The sequence below is a fragment of the Uloborus diversus genome, chromosome 7 (genome assembly GCF_026930045.1).
Source record: "Uloborus diversus isolate 005 chromosome 7, Udiv.v.3.1, whole genome shotgun sequence".
Classification (NCBI taxonomy): domain Eukaryota; kingdom Metazoa; phylum Arthropoda; class Arachnida; order Araneae; family Uloboridae; genus Uloborus; species Uloborus diversus.
In genome coordinates, this window is record NC_072737.1 from 76,736,551 (window position 1) to 76,755,673 (window position 19,123).

The 19,123-nt window shown below is 31.9% G+C and overlaps 1 protein-coding gene across 1 annotated transcript in view; it reads left to right on the forward strand.

Annotated features, from left to right (window-relative positions):
• LOC129225649 (nuclear pore complex protein Nup153-like) overlaps positions 1-6,926 on the forward strand; it is a 115,222-nt gene extending 108,296 nt beyond the window's left edge. Inside the window, exon 26 of the mRNA XM_054860119.1 lies at positions 6,331-6,926. Within this exon, the coding sequence (XP_054716094.1) occupies positions 6,331-6,421 (91 nt within the window). The 3' untranslated portion in view covers positions 6,422-6,926. The remainder of the gene's footprint in view (positions 1-6,330) is intronic.
• Positions 6,927-19,123: the final 12,197 nt, after the last annotated feature.

The window sequence follows — 19,123 nt, forward strand, 5'->3', positions numbered from 1 at the left end:
CATTAAAAATTAGATTAGTGACACAACTATTTTAAGAAAGATTTGTGTTCATCTACAAAAAGTTTCGTCTATTTTTTTTATTTTTAAAGAAGTATGCCTTAAAATGTTTAGTACAAATTACAGTTTTACGCTCTTTTACTGTTTGTAAAATTGATTTTGTGTGTATTTTTAGACTTATTTATGCGTATGTATTGCACTTATGTCAGGTAGTGTAATTACATGTTTTTAATCGAATAGTAGTATTGCATTTTGAAAAAAAATGTCATACTGGCGAGCTTTGTTATCGAAATTCCTGTATTTCCTTTTTTTTTCAAAATATTCCTATATTATTTCGAAAAATTCCTATATTGTTTGCAGAAAATTCCTATATTTTCCATCGAATTCCTATATTTTTTTCAGAAAATTCCTATATTTTCCTATATTTTTGTTGGCAAATGTCACATCTATCCCTGCCTATAACTTTTTCTAATTTGGGGAGGATCCCGGGGACCCTGGACTCCTTATATATATATGCCCTTGTCCTTAACCGATCTTTAACTGTTATTAACGATCCTTTTAAAGTATTGATTATCTTTGCAAACACAGGTCATCCACATTTTATTGTTATACCTATGTTTAAGCTAGAACTTCTTTGTATACAACATATTTGCTTTTTTTTTCTGGTGCTAAAATTATTAAACTGCTTGATGAACTGGCTTTGGAGCAAGCTACATAACATTGGTTGTGTGAAAAAAAGTCTTCTCTTAAATCGGTCCCTGCTACTTTTAATGTCTGTCCTTGTGACTTATGAATGGTTATTGCAAAGCAAACTTTAACAGGAACCTGCACTCTTCTAAATTCAAAAGGATAGTCCGCCTGTGATGATGTTCTTAAAATCTTCATTTCTAGTTTTGAAAAAATAAAAGCAAAAGACAGAAACATTATGATTTGACTTGAGAAAAGCCTCGAAGAAACACGTGAGAAACAAAAACAATATCAAATTTATAGTTCGCTATCGACCAAAAGTTGAGATGAAGTACTGAATAATGATTTGAATGGAGGAAAGCCTTCGAAAATAAGGGATTTGAATTTCAATGACAGGTTTTTAATTTCACTGAAATTAAGGGGTTTTAATTAATTTCTCCCGAACTAATTGAGATTTCCAAAAATCCTTTCTTAGTGGTTACTTTCGTAATCATGCCGACATGCCTGCCAAATTTCAAGTCTGAAGCTTCAGCGGTTTCGGCTGTGCGTTGATATATATATATATATATATATATATATATATATATATATATATATATATATATATATGTATGTATATATATATGTTATTTCAGGACATTGATTTTTATATATTAAGATTTTTGCTGCTATAGATTAGCACCTTAATACATGTGAAAGAAGCCTAAATGTCATAATAAATGGTTTAAACCAAAAAGATCCATCTTGGGTTTTTTTCTCTATTATAAAATCAGACAGACATAAATTTGTAGTCAGTCAAACCTCCATATATCAAACTTTCACATATCAAAATTTTCTATGTATCAAAATTCCAGCAAATTTCTATGTTCATTACATAGAAAAATTGTTTCTACATATCGAAAAAATCTCTATATATCGAAAAAAATTTCGAGACATTCGTAGATTTTTTTCCACTTTAGACTGTTTGTCTCATGAAAAATTAAGGTTAGGGGAGAAAATTATGTTCACTAAAGGTTGCTACGAAATTCATAAGGAATGTGGGGTTGGAGAATGTGTAGATAGGTCATTGTTCCGTTCTGGAGTTCTTAAATTCTCTCAAGTTTACTTCAAATCTTATTTGTAACTAGTAACACTGTAAAATCAGTTTCAAGTTATCCCTTTTGTCTGTTTATTGCCATTCCTAGTCTTTTTAGCTTCAGTAAAAATCATTCAAATTAAGTAGATTGATTTTTTACGTTTCTCTCAATTACATTGTCAAAAGGAAAATCCCCTAATGATCAATGATTACAGATCAAGTTGAATTGCTGTAGAATGAAGATGTATGAAGGTACAATAATGTAATTTCTGTTAATTTTTTAATTATTAACTTTCATTTAATCCGATGCTCGTATAAATTAGAAACACATATGAAAATTAGCTTTAATTTTAATGTTTTAGTGGATTTTTATGAATAAATAAGATCGTTTCTGTATATATCAAAATTTCTATATGTCAAATTTTTTCCCGGCAATTTGCTACTTCAAAATATGAAGTCCGACTGTACTCCCAGAATTCAAAAAATATTTAATTACCAGTTCTTGCTACTAGACTGCCCCAAATAAAAAATTTTAAAAAGACTAGTTGCAGTGATCAGTTGGCTCAGTTTTTAGCACAGAGGCAACTATTTATGTTATGTTATGTACCATGTACCTATTAAGAATTGCAGATCTATATCATTCCACAGAATTTAGATTCATTCGCCAATACATGTATAAATAATACTTTTTGGACGTACTCATCCCAAAATTTTTTTACTAGCTGTGTCTCTTTTTTATCTTTACTAATTAATAATAAAGCTGAAAGTCTGTGTCTTTGGATATCTGGATCTTTGTCTCTCTGGATGTCTGTCCAAAATTATATTCAAATAAAAATTATTGTTAAAAAAGGGTTGGTAAGTATAAATCTTTACTAATAATAAAGCTCAGTCTGGATGTCTAGATGTCCGGATGTCTGTGACGCGCATTGCGCCTAGACCGTTCGGCCGATTTTCATGAAATTTGGCACAAAATCAGTTTGTAGCATCGGGGGGAGCACCTCGAAGCAATTTTTCAAAAATTCAATTTTTTTTTTTTTTTTTTTTTTTTTTTTTTTTTCAATTCCAAAAACATTTTACCGAGCAAATTATCATAACATGGACGAGTAAATTACCAAATTATCATAACGTGGAACTGTAACATCGGTGAGCAAATTAACATAGCACATTGGCAAGAAATTTATCATCCATTTTAAAAATATACAGGCGAATCAAATGATGTTTTAATTTTCTACTGCGGGCCAAGCCGTGCAGGTACCGCTAGTTTTGAATAAAGGTATCATGAAAGACGGGATAGAGTCAGTGTCCGTTGCAAATCAGGATCAGACAATTTGATTTTTTTTTAAATCTTTACTAATAATAAAGCTGAAAGTCTCTCTGTCAGGATCTCTGATGCGTATAGCGCCTAGACCGTTCAGCTGATTTTCATGAAATTTGGTACAGAATTAGTTTGTTGCATAGGGTGTGCACTTCGAAGCAATTTTTCCAAAATTCGATTTTGTTCTTTTTCTATTACAATTTTAAGATTATTTTCCCAAGCAAAATTATAAGATGAATGAGTAAATTACCAAGTTATCATAACAAGGAACCGTAACATGGGCAAGCCAATTGGCAAGAAATTCATCGTACATTGTTTGTAAATATACAGGCAAACCAAGAGACCTTTTAATTTTCTACTACGGGCAAAGCCATGCGGGTGCCACTAGTTTATTATAAACTAGCTGCGTCGCCCGGCTTTGCAAGATCTACCTCGAAAATAAAAGTTATTTCAAGTAATGTGTGTTTAACAATCATGCTTGAACAAAAAGAAAAATAAAATCTGTAAAATTTCCTGACACATCGCGGAAAAGTAACCAGAAAAGAAAAATTTTGAATCCCCCAATTACAGGAAAAGCCTCAAAACAAAAGCAAGAATTTTATTTGTTCACAGTCTAAAAAAAAATGACAACAGATCTTTCTTCTCAATGATTTTATTGACGACTAGTGGTACCTGCACGGCTTTGCTCATAGTAGAAAATTAAAAGGTCTTTTGGTTCACCTGTATATTTACAAATAATGTAAGGTGAATTACATGCCAATAGGCTTGCCCATGTTACAGTTCCACGTTATGATAACTTAGTAATTTACTCGTCCATCTTATGATAATTTTGCAAGAGAAAATTTTCTTAACATTGGAATAGAAAAAGAACAAAATTGAATTTTCAAAAAATCGCTTCGAGGTGCACACCCCCATGCTACAAGCCAACTTTGTGCCAAATTTCATGAAAATCTGCCGAACAGTCTAGACGCTTGCGCATCACAGAGATTCAGATATCCAGACAGAGAGACTTTGAGCTTTATTATTAGTAAAGATAACTGAGCTTGCAGTAGACAATAAATTTCCGATTTGGTATTGATGTTCCTTTACTTAAAAATGTGTACAACTTTTCTCTTGTTGATGGTTTTGAAATCCAAGGTAATACTCCTGAAGTAGTAAATCTACTTCAGGAGTATATACGTGTAACAGCGATGAGAGGAAGGTCAAAAATGGCTAAAATAAAAAGTATTTTAATTGTTTTTCCACCCTGTTATTTATTAATTGTTTGTAAAAATTTGGACCAATATACTATAGCCCTTCATGGATTCATTTGCACCAAACAATCGTTGAAAGCTAATTTTGAAGTTTTCGAATAGCATATTTTTTAAGCCCATCACTTGAAAAAATTAGCTTAAGTTTATGTAGAATTTTTCATTTTACTTTACTCTCGCTTTTTCTACCATTTTTAAATTGACTCTTCTTTCAATTTATCATTAGATGATTTTTATAAAACTTTCAATGATGTTAGGTTCCACTGTTGAAAGTTTCAATTATTTTTCTTAAATCATTTTTATTTTCTTCTGCATCTGATATGTGTATATAGAAGGAAGTATTCTATTCGTGAAAATTTTCGAGTTCTTTCGATGTATGCTGAATAGCTGGATCAATTTCTAAGATTTCCGAAAAATATCCGTGATATAGTGTCATCATCTATCCGTCTCATCTTCTATATGATCCCAAATTTTGAAATGGAATATCTTCTTGAGTTTTAATCACACAAATGTCAAATTTTTTCTGTCAGTAATAGTTTTCAATGGAGATCATTTCTCTAAATGTTAGTTAGGGGACCTAGGGCCCATATAAAAAGTTATATTTTGTATTTTTTTATTCATTTTTATTTTTGCTTCAAACTTTCAACATCTTAACTCTGCATCTTATTTTGAACATTTTTATAATTGGAAGTAATACGTCTAGGATTAACAGTTGCGAAAATAAAGGTCTTGCAGGTTAAAATGGAACACCCTATATAGCCTTCCTCAAGGAATGGACTATTCAACAGAAAAAGAATTTTTGAATTTGAATCAGTAATTCCTGAGATTAGCTCATTCAAACAAACGAATTCTACAGCTTTTTATTATTAGTATATGGAATTTTGATATATATATAGATATATATATCCCATATTTTCAATCAGCACAGACTAAAGTCTTCCAAATAGTAAATGCATCCTCAAATCCCTCTTTATATTCTTATATTGTTATTGGGTCTTTTCCCTGTAATTTTGACATTTATGTAGAGTCTGTAATGTGACCCTTTTATGCCATAACTTTTTAATTTACTGTTTGATTTGCAAATTATTTTAATATGAGTTGGTTGTTGGTAGGAAAAGCTCAAAACAAAATAATATGCTAATCAAACAGTAAATTAAAAAGTTATAGCAAAAAAAGGTAACATTACTGATTACATAAATGTCAAAAATACCGTGAAATGACCCTATTACAATATGTGAACTTAAAATTAGTTTTTTTTATTATTTGTACTTAATATTTCATTTAACATTTTTATCAATTTTAATGGAGTTGATTTAGCATTAGCTGTTTCACTTATTTTTCTTTTGTTACCTGCTCTTACACAGTTGTATGATTCAGAAATAAAAATATGCATTAGTCTGTGCACAGCTGTACGACATTTTCTTTTTTCTGACTAACGTTTAATATTTAACTAGGCACTTTTAATATGAATTAAAATTGTGACATTACTATTAATTTTATGAATATAAAATAAAAAAGGAATATTACATTACTTTGTTAAATTATTGATGTTAAATTAATCATAAAAACATAGTACATAACTTTTTAGTTATTTTCAATAATAAAAGAGCTATAATATTATGATAAATATAATTTTTATATTAAAAAGACCATAGTTGAAAAAATAAATATCATATATATCGGCAAACCTTAGCAAATACAAATAATCATGACGTATTGCTACAATTATACTATGGTTTTTTTCCCCCTTCCAGGAAAATTGCTTAACCAAATAAGTAAACTGATCTTTTTTGTGCTAAAAGCTGTTCCAAAAATAAATACTATGTTTTTCACTCTGCTTGATGTTTTAAAATGCTTAAAGTGGTTGCTTAAAGTAAAATGTTTCTGGAGTTTATTGTTTCACCTTGTATAAATTATATGTACTGCATTAACTCAGACAAGTCTTAAATAAAAAATATGTTTAATTAATATTGAGTGTTCAAAACCTAAACCATCTTATTTTTCAGAGCAAGTAATGAGAATGCTGCTTCTAGCCAAGCATCAGCGCCTCGTAAATATAAGAAAGCCGTGAGAAGAGTCTTGAGGAAACAAGATTGAGTGTTGTTATTAAATAGTGACTTCTTGTGAAAGTATCATAGTTGGTGACCACTTCACTCCAGCATCTGCATTGAATTGTGAGTTGCTCATCTGTCAGTGAAGAAAAAAAAGTGAAGACAGGGCTGCCACTGGTGACTAAAAAAAAATGACTAAAGTGACCATTTCAAAGAGAAGGCGACTATGGCACCTTTTTTTAGCAGAAATGGAAGCTAAAACCAATATTTTGCTGTGACTTGTAATATAAATGGCGACTAAAATGTAAAACAGACCCATTATTTCTCTTTTTTATCCCTTAAGAGTGAGGGTAATTGAGGAAAAATTGAAAATTCGCTTAAATCTTGACCTTTATATTCCAGAAAAAATCGAGAATGCTTTGCCTCGTTGATCGCGATTTTTGTAAAGAACTCTTTTTTTGCGATTTTTGTACAGTTTGTTTTCGCAACTACGATTTTTGTCAACTGCTGTTTTTATTCTGAATGAATGTCAATAAAGTTTTACTTTTTAATTTCTTATAGCCTTATTACATTCATTTTATAAAACGAGCATCACAAATTTTGGAAGTTTACAATCCAGATAAAACGATAAGTTGAGGAATGTTGGGCTAGGTAAAAAGTTAAGATAAATACACTTTTTGACATGAAAAAGTGCAAATTTATTTTAAAAATAGCATAGAGAAAATTGTATGTTATAATAGAAGTTGCATTAAAATGTTATTTTTTACCTTTTGACTGGAAATTTGTATTTTGAAGTCATAATAAAAAACAGTAACTTTGCCCCCAACATCTTGCAAAGCGTAGTTAAAATATTTTTCTCAAATAGTTTCTATTAAAACATTGTTTTTTTAAATGAATAAATAAATTAATTACAGTCAAACGGTGTTAGTGCGACACCGGAATGTCACGTCACTTTTTCAAAGTCCCAAACTTATGGCACATAATTTTAATGTTACGTTGCTTCGGATTTTAAGACTTTTTTTAGTGCAACTCTGGTAACGACGACGCTTGGAGCTGCACAGACTGGATCCAATTTTTCTTAGAAATTGAAATATTTTCAGTAACCACGCATGACACATCAAAAATGTCAGGGGACGGTACAGGTTTCATAATTTGACAAAGAATTCAATGCAGGTGGATTTTAGTACTGGATTAGGGAAGCAGCAGAAGAGATATATAGACCCATAGCTACCTTAAGCTATAGGTGGTCATGACAAGCTTCTCCCATGAGAGAAAAAGAGATAAGAGCCCCTCATTAGATTGAAAGGGAACACACAACTTTAAAGTGAATCCTATATAATTAAAAACTGAGAGTATGTATCTATGTATGTCCAAGTAACTTCTCCCGAACGCCAATGAACTGAACATTGAACCAGGTATCAATGGATTCATAATCTTCCCGTCTTCATGTTTGGCTATTTAACATAATCCTCTGATAATAATTAATGGAGATATTAATTAAAAACTATTAATTCTTACTCTTAGATTTCAAAATAAAATCCCTATTTTTCGAAGGCTTTCCTCCCTTATTATATCTAATTTTATTATAAACAAATGTTTTAACTATGAATTTTTTAACTGTTCAAGTTATGGCGACACTTTGTTGACAGTCCCAAAGGTGATGTGATAATGAGGTTTAACTAATAATTAAATGATGTAAACTATTTCAGTATGGGCCACATGCATTTGACAAATTGTATTAAGTATTTAAAAGCAAGACATGGTCATTACTGAACAGCAACAGGTCTTAATTAATGTCTGAAGACTTTCTCATTTTGTAGTACAAAATAAATTTTATAAATTATTTTAGATGTACAACAAGATATTACGTTATAAATATCAAATTTTTAAAATGGCTTACATTTTTATACTGACCTTCAGTAGTAACAGAAACTATTTTCAAACTCGAATCAGCAACATGCTTAAAACTTAAAATAAGTGCTGCTGCAAACTGAGTAAAACATGTTGCCATTTCACTTTGCCCCACATTCCCCTGAATGTTAACAATGTTATAATAAATTGAACAGTACTGCTATTTTTATTTTTTATCAAAGATTTTCAAAAGAAATGTAAATAAGCTGGAGAGGCTTGCTTTTTGTTTGACTAAAAAATGGAATGAAAATGAGCTATATAGATACGCAATAACAGACAGAGACCAAAAATTAGTTTGAGGCACTAATTTTATTTCGTTCACTGTTTGTGATAGTTACAAACTACTGTTTAAGGAATAAATGACAGACTGTCGAGTTCAGCCAATAAGCAAAGTAAGCAGCAAGAAATATTTCCAAAGTCGTGAAGAAAAGTTATTAGAAATTGTTAAAGAAACTGATAAGCATTGAATATGTTGTTTAAAGAAATATCCTTCTGTTCTAAAAAACTTTGTAGGCTGTTACACATTTCATTTTATTCTGAAAAATTCAGGTTTTCAAATGTTTGGAAAATTAAAAGTGTGCCATAAATTGTAGTCTCCATATTTGCGAATTTATGTTGAAAAGTTTGTGCTTCAAATTTTAATTCAGAAAAAAAAAATCAAACTTCAGAAATAATGCTGTAACAAGGCCACTCCAGTCTTTCGAGTTGTTTTTGCATTGAAAACGTTAGTCGTAAATTCTTAGAGGTACAGATAGAAAAATAGACTTTTTTATCTAAAGATTTCATGCAGTTTCATTGATGTAATGAATAAAGTAAAAGTCTTGCGATATGTTGATCTCCCAGGAGTAGGGCTGATAAATGACTTTATTTGAAAAAGAGAAATGTATCTCTACTTAGTTGGAAAGGGAGTTTAATGTAAAAACTCTTTTTGCTTTATTATTTTTTAAAAAAGAGGAATTATGGACTGTGTTTTCTTTACTTTTTCATCATGATTTCGATTACGTAGATACCTTTTAAATTATTATGGAAATAAGTTCGGTACAATCATGGGGGAAAAAACAAAACAGTTGTATTCAAAGATTATTTACTCTGAAGACAAATTTTAGGTGTTAATTTTTCAGAAATAATGTGCTCCACATATTTCTATTGTTTAATTGTTAAGGGATCATCTTCAAACTTACATTTGCAATGAGAATCTCCTTTTTAATTGCAGGTTGTAGAGGCAGTGGTGCAGATTTGGGGACCAAAACCCCTTCCAGAAGCCTCAGTTTTAAGCTATTGCTGATCCTAATACGTTATTTTAGGTACTTGTTAGGACTTTTTAAATTATACCCCCCCCCCCCCTCCCGAGGGCGTGGAGGTACTTATACTTCCAACCAAATTAAAAGCAAATTCCAGAATATTGCAGTTTTTTTTTTTTTTAGTTGGCAGTAAAAATAAATAACTTTACAAAACCCCAAAACTTTCAATTAATTTCTTAAATTTAATGTATCATAGCAAGTAGCTTCGGTTATTTCCTTTGAGAAATTAGTTAACTTATGCCTTGATCGGCATTTTAAATGGGTAGGCTGCCCCTGAATTGTTTTTCGCTAATATATTTTGTTCTACTCACTGAAATGCGATGCAATTCGGTACTGTAGCTGCTTTTAGCCTTAAAACACTCATTTATGTAATGAAAAAAGTGGTTCCCATTTTTGAAAATTAAGACTTTATGTTCATTTTACTCTGTATTTGATCCCTTATCAAAATTTCACTTATGCAGTTTTAAAGAAGACTTTTATCAACATCGGATGACATCTCTTTTTCTTTAATAACAAGTGCAATAGCTGAGTAATCATTTCATTTTTCTTCCCCGTGACTATACAAAACCCCTTTTGATCACTTATTAGGTGCACTGTGACACAGATCGGGCACATTGAAAGAGGGCTTCATTTGTCAGGGTGGTCCCACTTACATACACGTACCAAGGTATGTCTATTTATCAAAATATCATTGCATTATCGTGACACAAATATTATTTTTTAAAAAGTTATGTGCAAAAGTTATTTTGCATCTGGCAACAGAAACTATTTTTCATATTTGAGGCTACTCCAGCAATTTTTAGTATAATTACTCAGTGGCTGCCCTGTAAAGAGTAGGGCACTATTTGGATCACAATTTTTTGCATTGGATAAAATCACAAGGTGCCTAAACCTTACTTGATAGTTGGGTTAAAGTGAGAAAGTCGAAAATGTTATTTCAGATTCTGTGAGTGTGATTTTCACTTTTCATTTACATGTGAGGCATTGTCTTTCTAAATGACATGTACAGCAAATCTATCAAGTTCAGAAATGGTAAGCATTGATACAAAACCAATGCAGCATGGAGGGAGGTCGTAAAATTTAGACCTGTAAATAGTTTGTATCTTCATTTTAAATTGACATTAAAAGACCTCAGAAGCAATTGGACTTTTTGTGAGAATTGGATGATAAAAAAAATGATGTAAAATATATTGCTGACTATAAGGTCTTAGGAGCTACAATTCACTTCACATCTTAAATTATCAGAACTATTAATAAATTTTGGACTTTTGTTATGCTTTATGTCTAATGAGCAACTTAAAGCATGTTGTTACTTTTATTATGTGTTGCATTGTTTTTAATCATGTTTTATATCATTTGTAACTTATAAAACATATTATTCAAACCATCATTTTTCTTAATCATACCTATAGTTAATTGATACATGTTCTTTTCATTAAAATCTATGAATTTTATAAATTTGTGCCATACTCTCCTTCAAGTATATCCAATAATGTTTATTGGATCAATTAATGAAAAAACCTGGAAGTATAAAAAAACAGATTTGCATTATATTTTTCTTGTAGTATAATCCTTTGTATGTAATTTGTTAAAGATGTATAAATAGTTTAACTTAGACTTCAATTATAGTTCAGTTTTTTTTTTTTTTTTTTTTCAATTTTGTGATATGTTCAAAATATGTATATATAACGGAGCTTTTTTAATTTTATTTTGATGTCAAGTACGGTGAAGCAACATGCACAAAGTATTTCTTAGATTTTTTAAACAAATTTCTTAGCTTCCTGACTTCAGCTCCAACAGTTCTAATTGACCTGTCTGTTGTATTTCTGTATATAGGCGCAAGTCAAAAGCATTTATTTATTATTTTTTCTCCACTTCTGTAAATTTGTTTTGCTTTTACTGAAAGGTATTTTTCAACTTTTCACTGAACTTATCTAAAGAGTGAGAAAAAGGTAATAATTTGCCTTTAATGTTCTATACAAATTAAATCAGTAAATTATGCTGGTTAGTTGAAAGCTCATAATGAGCATACTTGATCGTTTGGGTAGTTTTAAAAGTCAAGTGAAGAAATCTATTTTTGATACGGAATTGGGAGAGTTGTGGCTCATTTGATTTATCTCATAGTTTTTCTCTTTTTCCTTGTTATGAACTGTAAGAATCAAATGTCTCTCAATAAAGTTTTTCTCAATATCTTGTATGAATTTTTGAAAGTAGTTTTTGTGTATGTGTTTAAAAATATGCTATAATACTGTGCCATTATTTCACTTTAAAAAAGGGTAGGGGAGGCAAGCATAACAGATTAAATTACATAAATCATCTTTGCTCAGCCTAAAAGCATGGATTTAAAAAGTTTTTCAAAAACTGCTGTCGGGACTCAACATTCTGAAAATTAAATACATAATACTTTTTCACACAAATTTCCCGATCCATGCCACATTCATTACCTATTGTTTCAGTTATACTGTGCTCTAAGTACTTATCAACATTGAGCACACAGTCGAGTCCCAAAAATCCGAGTCTTGAAAGTCCGAGGTTCCACTTAATTGGAGGTATTATATTTTAAGCTATGTTATTAAATGTGTAGAAAAATTAATTGCATGAAAAATGAATTTCAATTTATTTAAACCTTCCTTAACACAGTAAAGTAATAAGCTGAGGTCGATTTCAACAACACTCGTCAAGTTGCGTGAAATATTCATTGACTATTAGAGATTGATTAAGCGATGCCTTGGAAATAATTACTTGATACAAAAAAGGACTTAAATTCTTGAAGCATTGATTTCCCACAAAGAACAAGAGCCTTTTTGAAACATCCCTTTGTAATAAAAATACGAGGTTAACAAGTTGTCGCTGTAAAGTCGCATTTATGAAATTTTTACATTCTGATATCTAACCGGTTTTGAGTTGTGAGAGATACAAACATCAGGACAAAGCTCATTGAAGTTGATTTGAGGATCTTTGGTACTTCCAAAATGCAGTTCTTGTTTGCTTACAGATTAATACTTGTAAATCCATTTAGACATCTTCAAAAAAAATAATTGAAATTCATTTACTAAACGGAAATTTGTGTTGAAATTTTTGTAAAGACAATGTTTTTTTCTTTGTACTCTGGGGTAAAAGGTACACAAACTTACATCCTCCAAATATAATAAGAATTTTCTAGATAAATTCGAGGTGGTGTGAGCCCCAATTACCTCAGATTTTTGAAACTACTGTATTTGGCAAATCATTAACACAATGACTTTTTCAAACTGAAGAGTTTAATCTTTTCTTTCCTTACCTGAATCAAGTTTCGTAAAGAACAATTATCTTGATTAGTTAGAGTCTTGTGTTCAACATTTTTTTTTCCCAATGGCAGATTGTGTTCACTAATCCATATTGTCTCTAGCCTTTCAATATCGCTCAGCGAGGGAGGTCTTGCGAAGCACGGTATATTGCCAGTAGGTGGTTTTATGGACTACGCGGGAAATAAGTTTGTCTCGTGCACAGGCTTTAACTGCATCCTTAGCAAGTTTTTTAATACCGCAGAAAAGCATTGGTCGATGAATAATCTGCATGGCCAGAGCGCCTTTTTTGGCCAGGTAATTTACAATCTCAGTACCAGGTACTCCACAGTGGGCAGGAACCCACTGGAGGACGATAGATTCTGAAGGTGATGACAACAATCCAGGATGTTATGTGTCAAGGTGTGGTTATCAGATACAATAGTCATTAGGGCAGCTCTAGAATTGGAGAGTACTGCTCTTGTGAAACTGTCTAGGTGGCAAAGAAGCTGAGCTAAGGCTGTAGAGATTGCAGCAACCTCTCCATCAAACTCAGTACATCGTTCCACAGGGATATAAAATGAAAACAGCTCGGAGTAAACTCCGGCACCTGTGTTTTCGCTATCGGGCAGAAGGGACCCATATAAGATTGAGTGTTATTATTAAATAGTGACTCACTCCAGCATCTGCATTGAATTGTGATCAACAGTCTTGTGTTCAACGTTAAAAAGCAAAAATTCAACTTATTTATTCATGGCTGAAAACTACAAGATGAAAAAACATGAATAAATTCATAAACAAAAATACACTCCTGACTAAATTACGATGTCAAGAATAGCTCATAGGATTACTTTCAAGAAAACAGCTACTAAGCAGTACTTTTAACATTGCACAATACAGGACACGATCTTAGAGATTTTACATCTGAAACAATAGCCTAAACATCCTAAGAGTAAGAAATGCTAGAGCGACGGGTTGAAACTGCATCAAAGCATGCCGACTCAACCAAGGTGCTGAAAGAGGCTAAGCGTGGTCATGTTTGCCACACTCCAGGGAAGACCTTGAATACAGGGATTTCAAAAATCAAAAGAATGGGGAAATGTCCGGGAATTTTTAAATTATCCTTAAAAACCTGGAAAATGCAGACTTGAACATCCTAGTTTTTTTTTTTTTTTAAATCCAAAGCTTGTCACTCGCCATAACAGGGCTGTGGAGTTGGTAGGAAAATGTTCCACTTGGGGAATTTTAAAGCAAAAAAAGATTTGAACATTTAAAAAAAAAAGATTTGAACTAAATGTATTATTGGTGGGAACTGAAAAGCAAATTACACTGCAGCAAGTAATAACGAACTGTGATCTGCATTTTATTTTTCAAAAATGAAGATACTAGATATTTTAGCTAAAAATGAAATCATATCATAATTAATTATATGTTCTAGAGTAAACTACCCAAGTTGGGGAATTCTTGAAATTTTGAAGCTAAATTGATTTCGAAAAAGAATTATCTTCTGCAATCGTCAAACTCCTAATTTTCCTCTAAGAAATTTCCTTGCATTTAGCACCCACATCATTGTCCCCCCCCCCCCAAACAAAAAAAATTTATTTTTGAAACAATCATTCGAAAAACAGGCAGTGGCGGATCCAGGTTTGGGAGGGGAACTTTTCTAGGAATCATGTTTTTTAGGGGGTAATGTGTGACATCATAGTAGAACATTATTTGTACGGCACTCTCTCATCCAGATCGAATCTGTTTACTCAAATACTTTTACTTTTGCATAAATAACTTTAAGTTATGACAGCCAGGCCCATGTCCAGGATTTCATAAAGGGAGGGGTTGAAACTTTTTCCCTTTGTAACAAAGGAAAACTAACTACGCGTGTTGAATAGTTAATTTTAGTTCCATAACTAGACTTTTTTTAAAATACGTTTTGCGTTTTTTTTTTTTTTTTTTAATGAAATTATTTGTACAGTTGAACATTTTTTAAAAGCACACATATTTCTTTTATGCCACCTAATTTTCCTTCTTTTTTTTTTTTTGAGCAATCACGATTGCTCACTTATTGTTCTCACTTGACCGTCTTTGATGTTTGGTTCCTTTTTCAGCTTGGACCAGGGGCACCAGCACCACCGGCCTCTGCAGGCGCTTCTTGGAGCACTGCCTCCTGGAATCCGTTTCTCCTGGTCGGTGGCGTCCATGTCCTACACACGCGCACGCTCATACACACAAGCCTTTACACACATACACACACGCCTATGTGCATACACACAGGTTTACGCACACACACAAGCCAACACATGCACGCACGCCCAGGAGGAGGGGTAGGCTTGGGGGAACTGGAGCTGTTTCTAGAAACAGTAGCCCCCAATGAGCAGGGCCCTGTTGCAACTCGTAATTGCGAAAAACATAATTTGAATTCGAAATTTCAGAATTCAAATTAATTATCAATTTTTTTTTCTTTTGTTTTTCCATCAAATAACATTGAACAGGGATTAAATGAAAATAAAAATTTTATTTAAAACAAAAATTGCTGTTTCGCATATAAACATTTTTCTACTGTGTGAAACGACTAATTCATCCAACACTAAAGGCGTACCATAAAAAAAACAGTAAGCAAAGTAACCATTTTACCTGCCCCTAAGTTTTTTTTTTGGGGGGGGGGGGGGGCTACGTCATTGTCTAATATTTTTTTAAATAGTTTTCCCCTGCATGCTTACAGCATTACCGGACTCTCCAACCATTCCATTTTTTCAAGCACTTAGAAACGAAGGTGCTTGGGAATCCTACAATTGAGGAAAATGTTAATTGTTAAAGTTGGGGAAATATTAAAGAGGGTGAATACTGTATCAGAGTTTAACTCTAAAATTATTTAAAACTTAAAGTACGTTTTGGAAAATCGTTTAATGATTCATTGATTTTTTTTTTTTCAATGGGAGGGGTTTAACCCCTAAAACCCTCCCCTTGGACACGGCTCTGATGACAGCAAGAACGTAACTATCACTGTGCCAAACATTTGCTTTTAATTTTGGTAAATGTACAGATTTTACAGTAATTTAAAGAAGAGAGTAACTGAGAAAATTTCAAATTTCTGTTAAACAATTCGCTATTTCAGACAAATTTTGATATTGTTAGTAAATGAGAGGGAGCTTGGGTTTGTCCCGAAATTTTTTTAAATTTAAGTCAATTTTAAGCTATCTCGTGTGATGTTATGGAGTCATTGTATTTGTTTCAAAATGCCAATTTTTGGCTACATTTGGTCTAGTTAAGAAAGTTGGGAATTGACAGGTGAAAACAAATGCCTCTCCTCCGAAATTGACGTCCTAAAAACAATACTTTGGGGTTTGTTTGGAAACGATAGGAGAAGGAGAGGGTTCAAAATTATTTTCCAAAATCTTTTTCGAAACTGCGTGTAGTCCATCCTAATGCTGTCATTGGCAAAGAAAGGTTTGGGAGCCCTCTGCCACAAATTTTTCAAAAATGCATTTTTAGACCATGTATGGAGACTAGGTTAGAGAAGGGATTTAAGAGATCTCCTTTGGAAAGTTTTCTAAACTGAAATCTTAAAGACACACTTTCAGGGTATTTTGATAGTAACGTTTGGGGAACCCGAGGAGGAAAGGTTCGAGAACTCTCTCCCGGAAATTTTTCTAAATTGAAGTCATATATGTCAGTATTTTCTTTTTTAGATAGATTAAGTATAAATCGCAAGATTGATGATGAAATTCGCAGTCGAAAGGCATGCAGAGACAAATATATTACCCAAATAAATTGCAAGATTAATTATTGAATGAAACCAAATAGACATTTTAACCAAATAAATTTTATTTTACAAACAGAAGGATTATTCTATGTCAAATCAACAAGGCACTCAACCTGATCATCTCAGATTTTTATGGAACTTTCAGAATCTTTCTTTTTGCTATCTTTTGCTGTAACTGCTGATTCATTCTTTAGGGTTGCCTACCCCCCCCCCCAAAAAAAGAAAAAATACTCCTAAAAACCTCCACCCTCATACAATGTTTCAATGGGGCAGACTGTACCATGACACCCCCCCCCCCCAGTTCCAGTTCATACAATAAATTTAAGTACGTACTCATAATTGTCTTTGAAAAGAGCTATAATACAACTTCTGTAGCATCCATAGTACTTGAGTTATAACATTTTAAAATACTTTAGGTACGTAAAAAATACAGTTGAATCTTGATAACTCGAATATTCCTGTATCTCGAAGTTTTCATCATTTCCCATGGGCGGATTTATGGGGGAGCAGAGGGGGGCAATGCCCCCCCCCCCAGTTTTGGGAGGACTTTATGTAGTAATAACACATCTTCTAAATATTAAAAAAAAATTATTGTTATTTTTTCTTTTTTGAATAGTTCAGCAGGGCACGGGTGGATTTATAGGGGGGCAGGGGGCAATGCCCCCCAGTTTTGGAAGGACTTTATATGGTAACAACACATCTTTCAAAATCTTAAAACAAAAAAATCATGACTTTTTCTTTTCTGAATAGTTCAATGAAAATGAAGAGAAAAGTGAATGTCCTTTTCTGATGGGAGAAAAGAAAAGGGGGGGGGGGAACGAACATTAAATACAAATAGTACAGCTGTCACTGGGGTGCTGCAAATGTGTTCCAAAAATTCACTATTTTGGACCAAAAACCATTTGGGCAAGTATATGAATGAAAATATAGGCTAAACGAGCTATACATTAAGCTGCAACACTTATAATAATTAACGATTATTTTAACAAATTAGAACCTAAAGCAAAGGGGGAAAACTCCCCCCCCCCCTTAGCGCTAACAGAACGATCTACTCGTTATGATTTGTGTTCACACATTTCAAGTATATTTATGCATAATATTTATGTTCTTAGTAGATTAATTGGCTTTTTAAGAAATTCTAAAAAACAAAAAACATAGTTTTTTTCCTTCTTAAGAGAAAGAGAGAGAGAGAGAAAATAAATACTACCGCAAACTGAATAAATTTCAGTTATCTGAGTATTCTGATTAAGTGAATCTTTTTACATAGAGGGAGAGTACAATTTTACTTACTTTATAAATATTGTTTAAAAAGTAAGGTAAGCCATAACCATCTAAGTCTAAGTGAGTCAGACCTTGGCATTATTGAAATCTAAATATCTGAGTCATCAAAAGTTTTGGAAAAATTTGCTGAAATTTTATAAAAGTCTGTAAAAACCTAACAAAGATTGGTAAAATCGTAAAAATCCTTTAACCGTAAAAACTGACGAATTTTCGTAAAAATTACAAACACATCAAGCAAAAATTTGCAGGTAAGAGTGAATTACAAACAGGGTCAAATTTGCCTATAAGGTAAACAAGCTATTGCTTAGGGCCCCTGCTTTGAAGTGGGTTCCTAACTCCCCCAAAAAATTCATGATTCGTTCCTTAAAAAATGGAAATTGCTTAAAAAAAATAATTTCATTTTTAAGTGCTTGAAAACCTTGAATATTTGGAAAAGTGTGACTACAAACCTTAAATTTTAAAATTTCGAACAAATGGTAGTGGGGGAGGAATGCCAAAATATCAAATTTAGCTCCTTGCCACATCCTGTATGAAAAATGTAAAAATCGTGGTTCTCACGTTTGTAACATATTATTTGAAATAAATTTTTGTGACTCACATGTTTCATATCTTGCTATTTATTCAATCCCGAATGCAGTATTTTTGAAATTCTTTTGTATTGATTGTTTTTATCTTACTTCTTCTGCATATTGTCTATCTGTTTAGCACGGAAAAAAATATGCACTACTTCTATTTCTTTTCGTTTTCTGCCCCACTTGCAATTGAAGAAAAGTTGTCATGAGAAATCAATGGTTTCTTTTTTCTTTTAAATTTAAAATAGCTATTTCTCACAAAGTTAGAACAGGACTGTAAAAATTTACAATCAAGTACTAAAATATCAGAGACTGGAAAGTACAAATGAAGTGCATTAAATAATTTTATTTATTCTAGAGTCCTTGAAAATCATTAGATAAGTCTTTGAAAATCCTAAGCAAAGTTGGCTCCAATTACTTCTACTGCATATTGTTGTTTATTGTTAATCTGTTTAGCCAGGGGAAATATATATATATATATATATATATATATATATATACACTACCTCTATTTCTTTTCGTTTTCTGCACTACTTATAATTAAAAAAAAGTTGTTGTAATGAGAAATCTACAGTTTATTTTTTCTTTCAAACTTAAAATGGGTGTTTCTTACAAAGTTTGAACAATACTGTATAACTGTATAATCTAGTTATCAATTTCTAT